At 43.2% G+C, this 12905-nt stretch overlaps 1 protein-coding gene across 1 annotated transcript; it reads left to right on the top strand.

The window, feature by feature from the left end:
* Positions 1-4948: 4948 nt before the first annotated feature.
* Positions 4949-11711, top strand: PGRMC1 (progesterone receptor membrane component 1). Its single transcript, XM_074599782.1, has 3 exons — positions 4949-5489; positions 7422-7577; positions 9724-11711. Exons 1-3 carry the CDS (start codon positions 5165-5167, stop codon positions 9822-9824), a joined length of 582 nt encoding a protein of 193 aa, XP_074455883.1. The 5' UTR covers positions 4949-5164; the 3' UTR covers positions 9825-11711.
* The last annotated feature ends 1194 nt before the right edge of the window (positions 11712-12905 follow it).

The following is a 12905-nucleotide window of genomic DNA, read 5'->3' as shown; positions in this document are numbered from 1 at the left end:
CCACTCACCGGCCGCCGCCCGAGCGCCCCGCGCCGCTCCGCGCCCGCCGCCGCCGCCCAGCGGCTCCCAGCGATACCGCCAAGCCATCCCGACAGGCAGAAACCCGGCGTGCTGCTTCAAGCGTATCCGATCGAACGAGACACCTGGATGATTTGGGGGAAAAAAAGCAAGTGGTGGTCCTTCCACATGCCTGCCTGCCGCTGCTTCTTACTTGGTCACCCCCGTCTGTGCTGCTCTGGATTTGACCACCCAAACAACACAGACCCAGGAAAGGCAGCAGAAGCGCTTCGTAATCAACTAGGGGTGTTAGAAGCAGATTTCAGCTCAATAAATTCAAACCAAGATGAGAATCCATGCCTATCTTGCTGCATTTCTGCAACTTCAATGTTGCAAGGTTACACCTAGAAAACTCTGCCACCCTCCTTTATTGCTACCTCTCTTCTTCTAACCTTTAAATCTACTAATGTTGAAGTCAGTTCTCAATTCACATTCAGACTGACCTGCTCTGTAGCAGAACTAGGACTCCATCATAGCAGCAGAGAAATAACAGGCCCTGCTTAAGGGATATAGTGACACTAGTGAAGATGGCTCATGCATTCCAAAATGCAAAGTGAGTGTCTCCAGTGTAAGTAAAAATTGGTCTTTGTGAAGAACACGTGTACATGCAATGGATACCATTTCCCTATCCAGCACTGACAGAGCAGAGATAACATCTCCTACTCCCTCTAACAGTGCTACTGATTTGACGCAGTCTATGAATGCACCAAGTTTCCTTCATGTCATTGAGTTATTTTTGATACATAAAATCCTCCTGGCTCATTAGACCTGTAAGCGAATCCAAGGAGTTACTGTCAGGAAGTCAGGGATTTTACTTATTATTTCAGTGTCTATCAGTGTGCTTTCTAGGGATACTGAGACTGTTACACTGCAATAATCACAAGCAGACTTATGTTTTCTTTTTCCCTTGCTTCTTCCAGAAGTATCTACAACTTGTCCAGATTGTTTTTGACATCTGCTGCCTTTCAGAAAGGGAGCCCATACTGAGAATTCACACCCAGACTTTCATCCATAGCTAAAAGACAAGACATCTCCAAAACTTCCTAGCGTAGCTGCTGCACATACTGACCAAGCAAGCTTTCTCGTCATGGTGACTGTCGGTCCTGTTCAGCATGACTGAATCGAAAACTCTAATAGTCCTGGAAGCCTGAAAGACAAAGGAGCAAGGGGGAAGTTAAGGCTGGGGGATAGCGGAGAGATTTTAGTTGCAAGCTCACATCAGTATGTTTCCGAGGAAAGCAATTCTCCAGCATGAGCAGCCTCTGCCTTTCCAGCCCCCCTCTCTGACACATTTTCTAAAACTTGGTAAAAATTCCCATCTGGAGCTCCTTTATGCTGCAGATGTTTACACATACATCTCCAGGAATGACAGGATCTTGATAGCCTTCAGCACAGTGTCATCTTCACATTGCAAAGTTCTTTCTTCTAGCACTTAGCTGGATGAAGAACACAGCTAGAAAGTCAGAAGATGCAACTGAAAAAATAAACAGAAATGTGACACAGATGGAAATAAAAACTATTAAAAAATGGAAGTCCAGCAGAAAGATGGTCTATGCTTTCGATCTGAGGACTAGACATAACCCAAGGCATTCCTAGCTCAGGTGCCTGCTCTGCACCTGGAACAGACCTGCTCTAACAACAGCTTAATACAAACGCCTGCTGCCAGCATTAGGAGTACATTTGACCTACAGTTGCCTCTGCCGTTTAGGAAGGGGTTCTGTTTTCTTGGCATAGGTAGGTGCTAGACAGTAAAAGCTCATCATCATTAATTTCTTTTTCCTTGTTAGTAAGTTAAAATTATTACCGGGGGAGTTAAAAAAAAAAAAAGGAGGGAGAAGTAACACCTGCATTATACCAGCTGTGAGAAACAGGCAGGTATGATGGAGCTCGACTATGTAAATTTATTGGATGGTCTCATACAATATGTTGTCTCTCCCTAGTGGGCTTGAATTCCTTGTGTCCCTGTAAGGCACATTTAATCTCGCTTTCTAGTTTCTTTACTTAGTTTCCTGAGAAGTCTACAGATTCCAAGAGGCCATTGGACCACAAGGCAAAAACCTCTCTACGGCTGCTACTTGATGTTCCAAGCTGTTCGTAATGCAATCCTATGGTACTTTACGGAAATCTCTCAAATTATCAGGTGGAGTTACAAATCAGAATTCAGGCTGCACAGTAAAAATCTAACTTGCCAGTGGTTTTATTCATCACCAGTTCTCAGTAAGCTCAGAAACTAAGATACCTCATCTCTACTTCAGAACCCCTGGGTCCCTGCAGGTTGAATGAACGAGCAATAGTTCCAGGTGACCAGCTGCCCTGGGAATCTGCTCACAAGTAATGCAAATTAGGCACCAGTATCGTCGCAAACTTGTGAAAACTTTCTTGCAGTCATAGTCTGAATTAAAATTGTAAGTCAGGTAAGTTAGAGAAAAGAATTCCTGTGGAGGGCTTCCAAAGGAACAATTAGAGACTGTGAGGACCAAATGTTACCAACTTGGTAACAACGGTCCCCGTGTACTTGGCCAAGGTAAAGCGTATTGTGGAGAATGTAAGCTAAGCATGCTTTGTTTAGAAGCATCAAATGTACTCTAAAAGATTCATTAAATCTACCAGACAAGTTCAAAGGTGAAAATAGAGCAGTAAGAATAATGCTGGAGTGCAGTGGAATTAATTTCGCTTAATCTCTAACAGATTCATGCTGGTTATCAAAAAAACAAGTAGGAATATTTTAAAACTGCTTGAACTACTCTGATTTGCAAAGATATGAAAGTTATCTGAGTTCCAATGTTTTCTTCAATTAATAAGAGGAGAACATTATATTAGAATTGCTTTATCAACCCATCTCATCGATGTTGTTAACAGAACGGTTTCAAGAAGGAAACTTGTTGTCTATAGAATTGAGTGGAAAACCTGTGTGGGAGCACAGCTAATGCCTGTGGTATTTAACTGGAGCTGGGGCCAACTCTGTTCTGACTAGAACCTCAGTTCCATTTAAAGGAATTGCCAAGTAAGCTTGCTAGCGAGAACAAAGGGTTCATGAGTTTAGATAATTCTGACTGATGTATCATAATTTTGTTTATGCCCATTTATTTCTCAATATCTGTTCTTATTCTTTTCTTAGGTAAGATGCATTCTGAGGCATATGTATATTTTTCTATATGCTGCAAGGTAAAAAAAAGAGCTTGACATTGGGCAACTGTAACTTGCAGTACCAGTGCTCGTATGGCAGATAACTTGAGATTCTATCAGTCTTGGCAACGTTTCCTGGACCTTCTTTATCTAAGAATGAACTGTTCTTGGATGGTTTATCTAGGATACCAGGCACAAACAGAGCTGCTTTTTCCCTCCCTTCAGCGTCTGGTTCACAGTCAAATTCAGGAGTGAAGTTGTTTTGGAGTCTGGGTTTTTTCCTCTCTCTTAAACAAAACATATTGTAAAAAATGAAATAAAAATCTGCCTCCAAATAACTGTTTTTTCTACATCTATTCCTCTAACTTGTAATATCAACACCATGAATTGTAATAGTGTCATCTCTACAATAAGCAGAATTGACTGTCATCTAGGTAATACAGCTCCTAGTTTGAATAATTCTAAAGTTTCGGAGATTTGTCTAGTATCCTAAATAGGGTTAAACCCCAGACCTACTTTATTACCAAATACAGATCCATCAGATCAATGAAACAATGAGTTTTTCAAGTTACATGGCAGGTGGAAGCGAAAGTCAGTGTATACCACGAAAGGACACATCAAGGTCCAAGTGCTGATCAATAAAACAAGGAGCTTCCCAAATCAGACAGCAGGTGGAACCAAACACCCTACCTTGCAAGAGCCAACATGTTTAAACACCTTAGTACTGGGAGGTCTTGAATGTATCCCAAAAGGCAAAACTCTGCATCAGTAGCCCATGGACTTAAACTTTTCCTAACAGTGAGAATTAGAAAGTAAATGAAATGCACTGCTTTCGATGTTATTTAACTAAATGTCCCAATGATAGCTTCAATAAAAGTGGCCTTCATCCTCTGAAGCAGTGATATGAACCATCTGCCAAACTACAATGCAAGATCAAGGTTGGTATGCTGCATTTCTTCTCCATGTGCACTCTGAACGATAGTACTCACTTATACAGAGGGAATGATGATATTCTGACTGGGCATGGGTTTGTGTTCTTTTTGAAGGATGGTGAGGACACAATTTGCAGAGACAACTACTCAGACCCAAAATGTCACTTCGGCTTTCTCATACCTGATACCAAGGCGCAGATGACACCAGTAGCACTTAGCTGCCTTCAGGGCTCCAGTTGCTCCCTGTGAATACCATATCGAGTAGATACATCACGTTAGTACTTCTTTCATCTTAAGTTTTACTTCACCAAAATTGCCATTGAAAAGAAGCCTGAATGAAGAAGTCCACACCTGGCCGCTTCTCTTTTTCACGTTATAATAGCACCTTGTGGTTACTGCTTCTGTGGTTTGTGGGGGCCAGGGCTATTACCTAAGGGGGAAAAACCGCAAAGTTTGGTAATTTCCTCCCTTTTCTCCTATTTGAGTTTGGCACAGTCACTGTAAGCAATCCAAAATGATGCTGCCCCGTCAGGAAAGTGAAGCTGTGCCCTGGCACAGGAGGAGCAAGCGCGGCGAAGGTACTGCCTGGCTCCCACCGAACCGCACGGCAGCTTTGAGCGAGGTTGTTTTTGCCCAAATTTCTGTGAAACCGTGTGCCGCGGTGCCGCCACCGCGGCCTGACCTGACCCGCTGCCGCCTCGGCGGGGAATGGCGGCCGCCGGCGCCCTCCGCCAAGCGGCCCTCGCCTCAGCTGCGCGGCTTCCCTCGCCGGGCCGCGGGCTACCCGGACTCCCCTCGCCATCGCCGGGCTCACACCACCACCTACTGTCGGAGGCGGGTTAGGCGCCGGCCGGCACCGAGCCCCGCAGCCTGAGGGCGGCAGCCGCGCCTCAGCTTCCTCCCGCCCTCGGCCCCTCCCTTCCTCCCCACACGGCCGGGCCGCCCCTGGGCCGGCGGATCATCTTCGTCCTCCTCCTCCTCCTCCTCCCTGCCGCCGCCGCTGCTGCATCGCGCCTCAGAGCCCGCCGTGCGGAGCGCAGCCGAGCCCGATGGCCCGCGAGGAGGTGGCGGTGGCCGGCGAGGAGGCGGCGGCCGAGGGGGGCGGCGGCGGCCTGCTGCTGGAGATCGTGGGCTCCCCGCTCAACCTGAGCCTGCTGGGCCTCTGCCTCTTCCTCCTCTACCAGATCCTGCGGGGCGAGAGGCCGGCGGTGCCGGCGGGCGAGGCCGACCCGCCGCCGCTGCCCAAGATGAAGCGCCGCGATTTCACGCTGGCGCAGCTGCGGCCCTACGACGGGGTGCAGGACCCCCGCATCCTCATGGCCATCAACGGCAAAGTCTTCGACGTGACCCGCGCCAGGAAGTTCTACGGGCCCGGTGAGGGCGGGGGCGAGCCCAGCCGCGGCAGCCCCGGCTCTTTGGCCGGAGGGGTCGCAGGGCGCTCGGCGGCTTGGCCGGGGAGGGTCGGTGCTGGCTGCGGGGGGGATCCCAGCGGCGCGGGGGTCTCTGTGCGTTAATGGCTGACCGCCTCCCGGCCTGCGGGGCTAGCAGGCCAGGAGCTTGCTTGGCCAAGCTGCCCGCTCCCTCTCGGCCCTGCTCACGGTCCGGAGGTTTGGAGAGGATTTGGCTCTCCCAGAGCCGGGAAGGGTGAGCACGGTGCAGCCCGTGAGAGGATCTGCGGTACTGGGTTACTGCGGCCACCCGGGCCCCGGAGTCGGGCCTCGGTGTTGTGAAAGCTCCGGCTCTGCCAGCCGACGTTGCCTCATTTATTCTCTTTATTTTCCCAGGGCAGGTGACACGCAGCGCAGGTACCGTCAGGAGTTGTGCCGCTCTTGAGTTGGGCGGCTCACTTGGCCTCGGGTGCCTTTGCCCGATGCCGGGCAGCAGAAGCGGAGTGTTCCCTCAGTGTTTACATTCCATTCCCAGCTTCTAGTGGACATCACTCTATTGCATAATATTTATACTAAATGCTTAGCGATTTAGATTAAACTAGCTTCCTATCAGGAGTGTAGGCAGTTCAAATGTGCAGATTGAACAAGCTGTGCAGAGGCTTATAGAGCAGCTAGCGATGAGGTGGGTATGTGCACCCAGGGATAAGAGTTTAATTACCTCTGCTAGCAGATGGGTTTTTATTTTTAATAGAGGCCTCCTGTTAAAAAGCTTTGCTGAGGCTTGCTGATTTGTACCAGGATCTGTCTGGCATGACCACTCTTGAGCCATCCAGACAGCTGGTAGCTTCAGTAGTGAGTTGCCAGTGCTACTCAGATGAGAACACTGCAGGAGACGTATTTGGAAGCACGATGAGATTATTACTTTTGGTCCAAACATAGACTGGAAACTGTTGCTGAATGATGCTGGATTGTAACTTTGCTTTCTGCAGCAGTCAAGGTGATACATACAGCTGAGTTAGATGTGCAGGTTTGTGTTCGTGCAACTGAAAACCACTTGACTTAAGGACCATGCTTTGGTTGCCACCTTCTTTGACAACAGTAAAAGCTGCCCGTGGCATCTAATTTGATAATTGCTGAATGGTTCATCAAAGTGTCTGGCTACTTTGGTTTTCATTTTAATGGAAAAGTAAGGTTCTTTTGATGAATTTAGGAAAAAGCTCACTGTAGGAGGTGTGGAAGATGGCACGCTGTCTACAGTAACCAAAGTTTGCATCTAACTTCTTTAAGCTCCTTTAAGAAGAACTTTCAATGTCCAGTTGCAACATGCGATACCTCAATTTTCGGCTTGTCATGCAAGCCAGTTAATCATTAATGAAGTTTAGCAAGAGTCTGTCGATAAGATATCTCTGATTTACTGTGAGTTACATGTTTTAATCATTTGAGTTCATCTTGTGTTTTGAAGTTTTAAGAGATGTTTCTTAAAAGTTGGTAATTTCTAGTATCTTCACCAAATTTTCTGTCAAGTCATCCTTTCAGCTTTTTAAATAAGGAGCATCTCTTAGAAAACTTGCATTTCACCTCAGACTTATAAATCCTTCTTCTGTTTCTGAGGATGTGCTTCCCAGTTTGTATGCTTATTCATACCCTGTTTGTATGTTCTGTGCACCTTTGTGTGGTTCATCGTCCTGATGTTTCAGCAAACTCAGTATCTCTTCCTATAGTTTTGTTTCTTGTCCTCTTCCTGTTTTCCTTTCTTGCCAAGCAGAATAAAACTTTCATTTCAGAAGTTTGAGGCACCTCTGACCCACAGGTCAGGGTAGGAACTCATCATCTGTTTCAGTCTGGGGATTCTGATCCATGAAGATCATAGAGCATCCATTACCTCTGTAATAATGCTGCTTATGTTTTTATTTTAAAGAGGGCCCGTATGGGATTTTTGCTGGAAGAGATGCATCCCGAGGTCTTGCCACTTTCTGCCTGGATAAGGAGGCTCTGAGGGATGACTATGATGACCTCTCTGATCTCAATGCTACACAGCAAGAGACCTTGAGGGACTGGGAGTCACAATTCACTTGTAAGCAATTTTAAACCTATTTACAAAGAAGTGGCTAACTAGTTGTGTAAAAAGGGAAGCAATGTTTAAAAGGCTCTTACAAGCTGGAAGCATCAGTCTGGAGACTTATTTTGAGTTAATACCTCAGTTTACTAAGTAGTACTAGAATTACTGTTGCTCAAAAGAATTAAGAGAAATGTCAGGTTTTCCTTCTGCATTCTCCCTCCCACTGCTCCTTACTTCTGTAAGGAGGAAGGACTTCCGAAGGAGCGATGTCATAGGATAAGAGCTATAAGACCACCCAAAAAGTTGCCAGGAACTGGAAATTAAGAGCATGTTTTGATACAGTTAAGACCCCATCTGTAAAGACGAGTAGATTTTAATGCCCTGAAAAATGAAGCTTATGTCCTGTTCCGCTTCTCAGAAATAAAAGTAACATTTGAATTACTACTACTTTGGGGTTTTGAGTTTTGAAGAGTGTTTAAATTTGGCCTTTTCCCCTTGGAGCTCTTGATAGAACTTTTTGTACTCCAAATAAGTTATTCTGCATGGCCTTGTGGGTGGCTTTATCAGATTCACGGAGAACTGTATACAACTGACTTTCGCCCCCAGAAGGTGATCAGAAATGGGCAAATTACAGCTTTGTGCTTGCAAGTAGCCTGGTCTTTACCGTGCCAGTGATGGCCAGATTGGCAGAGGAAAAAAGGCAACTTGCACACTTGAGATGTTTGTTCTAAAATGAACAGAAGGAAGAAACTTTCATAGTTGCCTTGTTTTTCTATGCTTAGTATTAAAAGTTTAAAAAAGACAATTCCAGCTGTTTTGTGTTGTGTGCCTCAACTTGCTGCTCAAAAAGGAGAACTTCAGACCACAGTTTTATGGAAACTGCTGTGTTGACCTGTATCGGGGCATGCCCGCTGGTATTTTTTTTTCCTTCCTATTGTGCATCTTGTTGATGAAAAATAATTCTTCCATATCTCATGATGCCTTTTAGGCAAGCAAACACCAAAGGGATTATTTCTATTCGAGTAAGACAAAAAATAAATGCATCAGTTGTTTGTCTTGATGAATTTTTTTATATACGTATGATGGAAAATGCATATACAAAGAATTAGTATAGTGGAAATCAAATGTTTTTTGTTTTTAAATCTAGTGTTCAGTATTAAAGGTTTACTATCACTACCTAGAATTGCAGCTTTCCTCCACATAATGTCATCAGACCGTCTCAGTCCTGACCTGACGTGCCCCTACTACATTGGCATTCTGCCTGTCTTAATCAAGACTGTTAATCACGCCACACCGAATGGCTGTTTTATGATGCTAACAAGTATGTCGCAGAAACCAGAACTATGCTACCAAGTATCTGACCTAAACTAGTGTTTAAATCTCCCTTTTCAAGAACCAGGCATCAGGACTGACAGTGAACCGCACTCTTTTTATTACTGTGTTTCTAGTAAATTTGGCAATTAGTTGCTTGAAATTCTTATTAATTATAACAACGCTAGTCCGAAATACCTGTAGGCGGAAGCATCTTTTGCTTTGTTGAAGTTGGACAGATGGGCAACATAGCATAGCTCTCAGTTCTTACATGTATATGATCTTGGTGGTTTTATAAGGCAGAGGCTTAGCTGCATAATCGGATAATGGATCCGTCTTTATCTTTGGGAGAAAGGATCTCTTTTCTGTCCTATTGGATATTTTCAACATATATTCCAAAAAATAAAACCCCTTGAAAGTTGTGCGCGTGTATGTATGTGCCTGCCTGTATAATACATAACGTAAATATTCTAAGAATCCATTGGTTGAAAAACTAGCTTTGACATTGGCAAGAGAAATAATCTAATTCAGGATTCTGTTTCTTTAGCTGCATGAGTCCCTCAGTTTACATGTGTCTTTATATTCACTCATCTTTTGGCTTAGGCAATAGGAGGAGAACTATAGTTACATTTACTTTGCACGTTTCTTACACTTACTACCACATTAATAGTAGTTCAGGTAGTTTATTTCAGCTTTTCTCCTTCCCCTCAGTATTTGGAACAAGTTGCTGAGCACGACAGCTGTTTTATTATAATATGGGCATCCTGTTGATTCAGGAAACAGACATAGGAGTTAAAAAAGATACATCTTCAGGGCAGAATAATGACATGGATTCTTTTCTTTTTCCCAGTTAAGTATCACCATGTTGGTAAGCTGCTGAAGGAAGGGGAGGAACCCACTGTATACTCTGATGAAGAAGAAAAAGATGCCCAGGATGCAAAGAAAGACTAGAGTGCAGTGAGGAACAATCTGTTTTTGAATCGTAAGGGGTCGTTTATAACATTCTGCTTCTGTTCTACAAGTTGCAACAGCAGCAATGCTTACAAAAGGTCCAGAGTTACAGTGGATTGTTTCTTTTCAAAGGTTTCCTTTTACAACACAGTGGTAAATTACTAGAGGTGAAAGATCTGTCTTCCTTTAAACACCTGCATAATCTGAAGTATGCACAAAAAATGTTTGTGCTAAAGTAAACTGCAATTTTGGCAATAAAGGACTATTACTGTTTTTCTTTGATCACCATTAAGTGTAGAGTAGGTTGAAATCTGGTTTTTCATTAACAACCTAGCACTGTGGACACAAGCACAAGAGTAACTTCACATATGCAACACAAATTCCACAAAATCTTGTTTTGTGTTAGTTTCTGCAGGATCTAGGCCTTGGGTTGTAATTCCTTTAGAAAAGGGACAATATTTTTTGTCCATGAAGCATCATACTTGTTTGTGGTGCAATGTAGTCCAATATTACGTAACATAATTTGGCTTTTAAGGAGTTACATAGCAGCTTACAGATGAAACACTAACTGCTTTAAGAAAAAAAATAATTTTTGAGGGGTTAAATCACTTTTAGATACTTAGAAAATTAATAAGGACTGATAAATACATGATGTATTCAGTCATGCATAATTATGCATGGATTAATATTCTTTGATTACTTTTAAAACACATCTGAAGTATTACAAAGGTTTAGATATCGAGTGTAAGTAGGCATCCCTAAAAACCAGGTACACTGTGAGTGTGACTCTACTGGACTACTATTCATTCATTTTTCCTCTTAGTAAAACTCTTTTGTGAATTTTAATGAAATTATATTAAACAGGGAAGACCAGCTGCTATTGATTCCCCAGCCTAAAAAAAGCTTGCTGGTATGGCATGATTAACAAATGCTCTTGTACATGCAGCTTTAACTAGCAGAAAAAATGTTTCTGGTCACTGTAACTTCTACAAGTTTCCTGTACAAAATAAAATAACATGATGTAAGCCGTTTCTGTGTTGAGGCCTTTGTTGCTTTGGAACATTGCCATTAAAAGAAACGGCACAATCTCATGCATAACCAGCAATGCTGTACCTGGGGGACCTGACCTTTGAATTGTTTTTTACTTATTTACTCTCTTACCTCACATCTATGCTTAATTACTAGGTTTGTTCAACTATGTAACCTAGTCTCCTACCAGAGGGGGCTGGGTAAATGGATTTCACCAAGGAAAAATGTAAATGTGTTCCTTCGTCATTCAAAATACTTGTGCAAAACTTTCTCAGAAATTCCAAGGAGGTAACTAATGATTTGCTGGTCACTTGTAAACGTGTTTCATGTCAAAGTGATTCTGCTTGGGTGCCTGTCTGGTATAGCTCCCTGTATTTAGTTTCTCTGGTTCAGCCGAGTTGTTTTAATTTGGCAACACGACTGAAATGATGAACTGAGTCCTGAGTGGGAAGGTGTGAACGAGGCAAAGTAAGATCGGAAGTAAGAGTGCATTGCACAACAGCAGCTTTCCTGTACAAGTTGACACACACGTTAAAGTGCCTGAGACCATCTGTGGCGAGAACAAATGACTTTCCCTCCATCCTAACACTGACATGGTGTTTTCTTTTGGTTACACTGGGCCTTCAAATGAAGAGTGCGGTTGTTTGAGCCAGATAGCTTGTGTAAAGTGGTACTGTATAAACTACCTAATGAAGGTCTAGAGACACGTGTAAATCTTGTCATGACCTTTGTGTTGCTATTTTATTTTTAGAGACATTTATACCCTTTGCAAACTACTACTAATGGTTTACCTCAAATCAGAAATGTGCTTTTTTATTTGTTTAAGGCAGAAAATAAAATACTCTTGCATAATGGTGACGCTTGTTTTTTATTTCCTGCAACTAAACGTGATACTTAATTCTCCCCCAGTGTTTCAAGTTTTATATTGTCCTTCTGCAACGCCTTACATTATCCAACACATAGACTGAGTATAGTATGTTCTAGCTGAATACCTGTAAATACAGTTCTGTAGCATAACTTTAACAGAACATTAAATATAGAACATGTTCATGTTGTATAATATGCTTGCAAAAAGAGAGTTAGGCATAAAAAGGCTCGAGTCATTGTGAAAAGTGAGCAAAAGCTGGAGATTTGGAAAGCAGTCATGTAGCAGAACTAGGCTGGTCTGTAACCTACCCTTCAGTGGACCCGACCATCTGACTCTTAAGTTGGTCCATAATGTATCCTGAGGAACTAGCACTATTTTAAGTATTAATCTATATAATCTATACGCTACAACACGATGCATCACAAAGAAAAATAAATAAAAACTACCCAGAAAACAGGCAGTAACACAAGGCAGAGCTTAATGTTAAGCATCTGTGTGCCTCTTGGGAAGTATTACACTTTGGCAAGACTGCTTTTTCAGAGAAAACAAATTTATTGCGAAAGGAAAAGCAGCAAGTCACAAAAGCAGTGGTTTCATGAAGCAGCAGGCATGGATTTTATTTTCTTCTAAAGTGCTGGAGAAAATGGATGAGTTTTAGCTTATTTTTTACTCTGTTGATTGCAATTTGATCCCTTCCTTCAACAGTGACTGGCTGCAATGACTAAGCAAAAAGAACCATGCCAGGTACCTTAACAGATTGTACACTAACTAAGGAGGACACAATGACCAACTAAGGGCAGAGACTCAGCAATCTCCCTCAGCTGAAGCATCCAAACACCCATTACTTGTGTGTCACCAAGGCATTTGGGAGGAGCTCTAGGACAAATCAAAACAATTAAGTAGCATCTCATTTCCAACCAGTTCTGGCGCGCTCTCAGCTGCTTTGTACAATTCAGGTATTCTTTTGTCTGGACTCTTACCTGCTCTTAAGCACCTGTATTAGCTCTTACTTCATGCTGTTTCAGCGAAACAAAAACAGTTCAGGAATGAACGCTTATGTCAAGGATTATGTAAGGGGCTTTACAAAAGGCAAAGTGTTTCTATGCATTGCCTGGGATCTCTGGATTAAGAAGAAAGAGCTTTAGATCATAATTGCTATATTCTTGTATTTCAAGCAGACAGAG

The sequence above is a fragment of the Larus michahellis genome, chromosome 9, assembly GCF_964199755.1.
Source record: "Larus michahellis chromosome 9, bLarMic1.1, whole genome shotgun sequence".
In the NCBI taxonomy this organism is placed as follows: domain Eukaryota; kingdom Metazoa; phylum Chordata; class Aves; order Charadriiformes; family Laridae; genus Larus; species Larus michahellis.
Note: the sequence above shows the minus strand (reverse complement) of the source record. Positions and strands in the feature narration are given on the sequence as shown.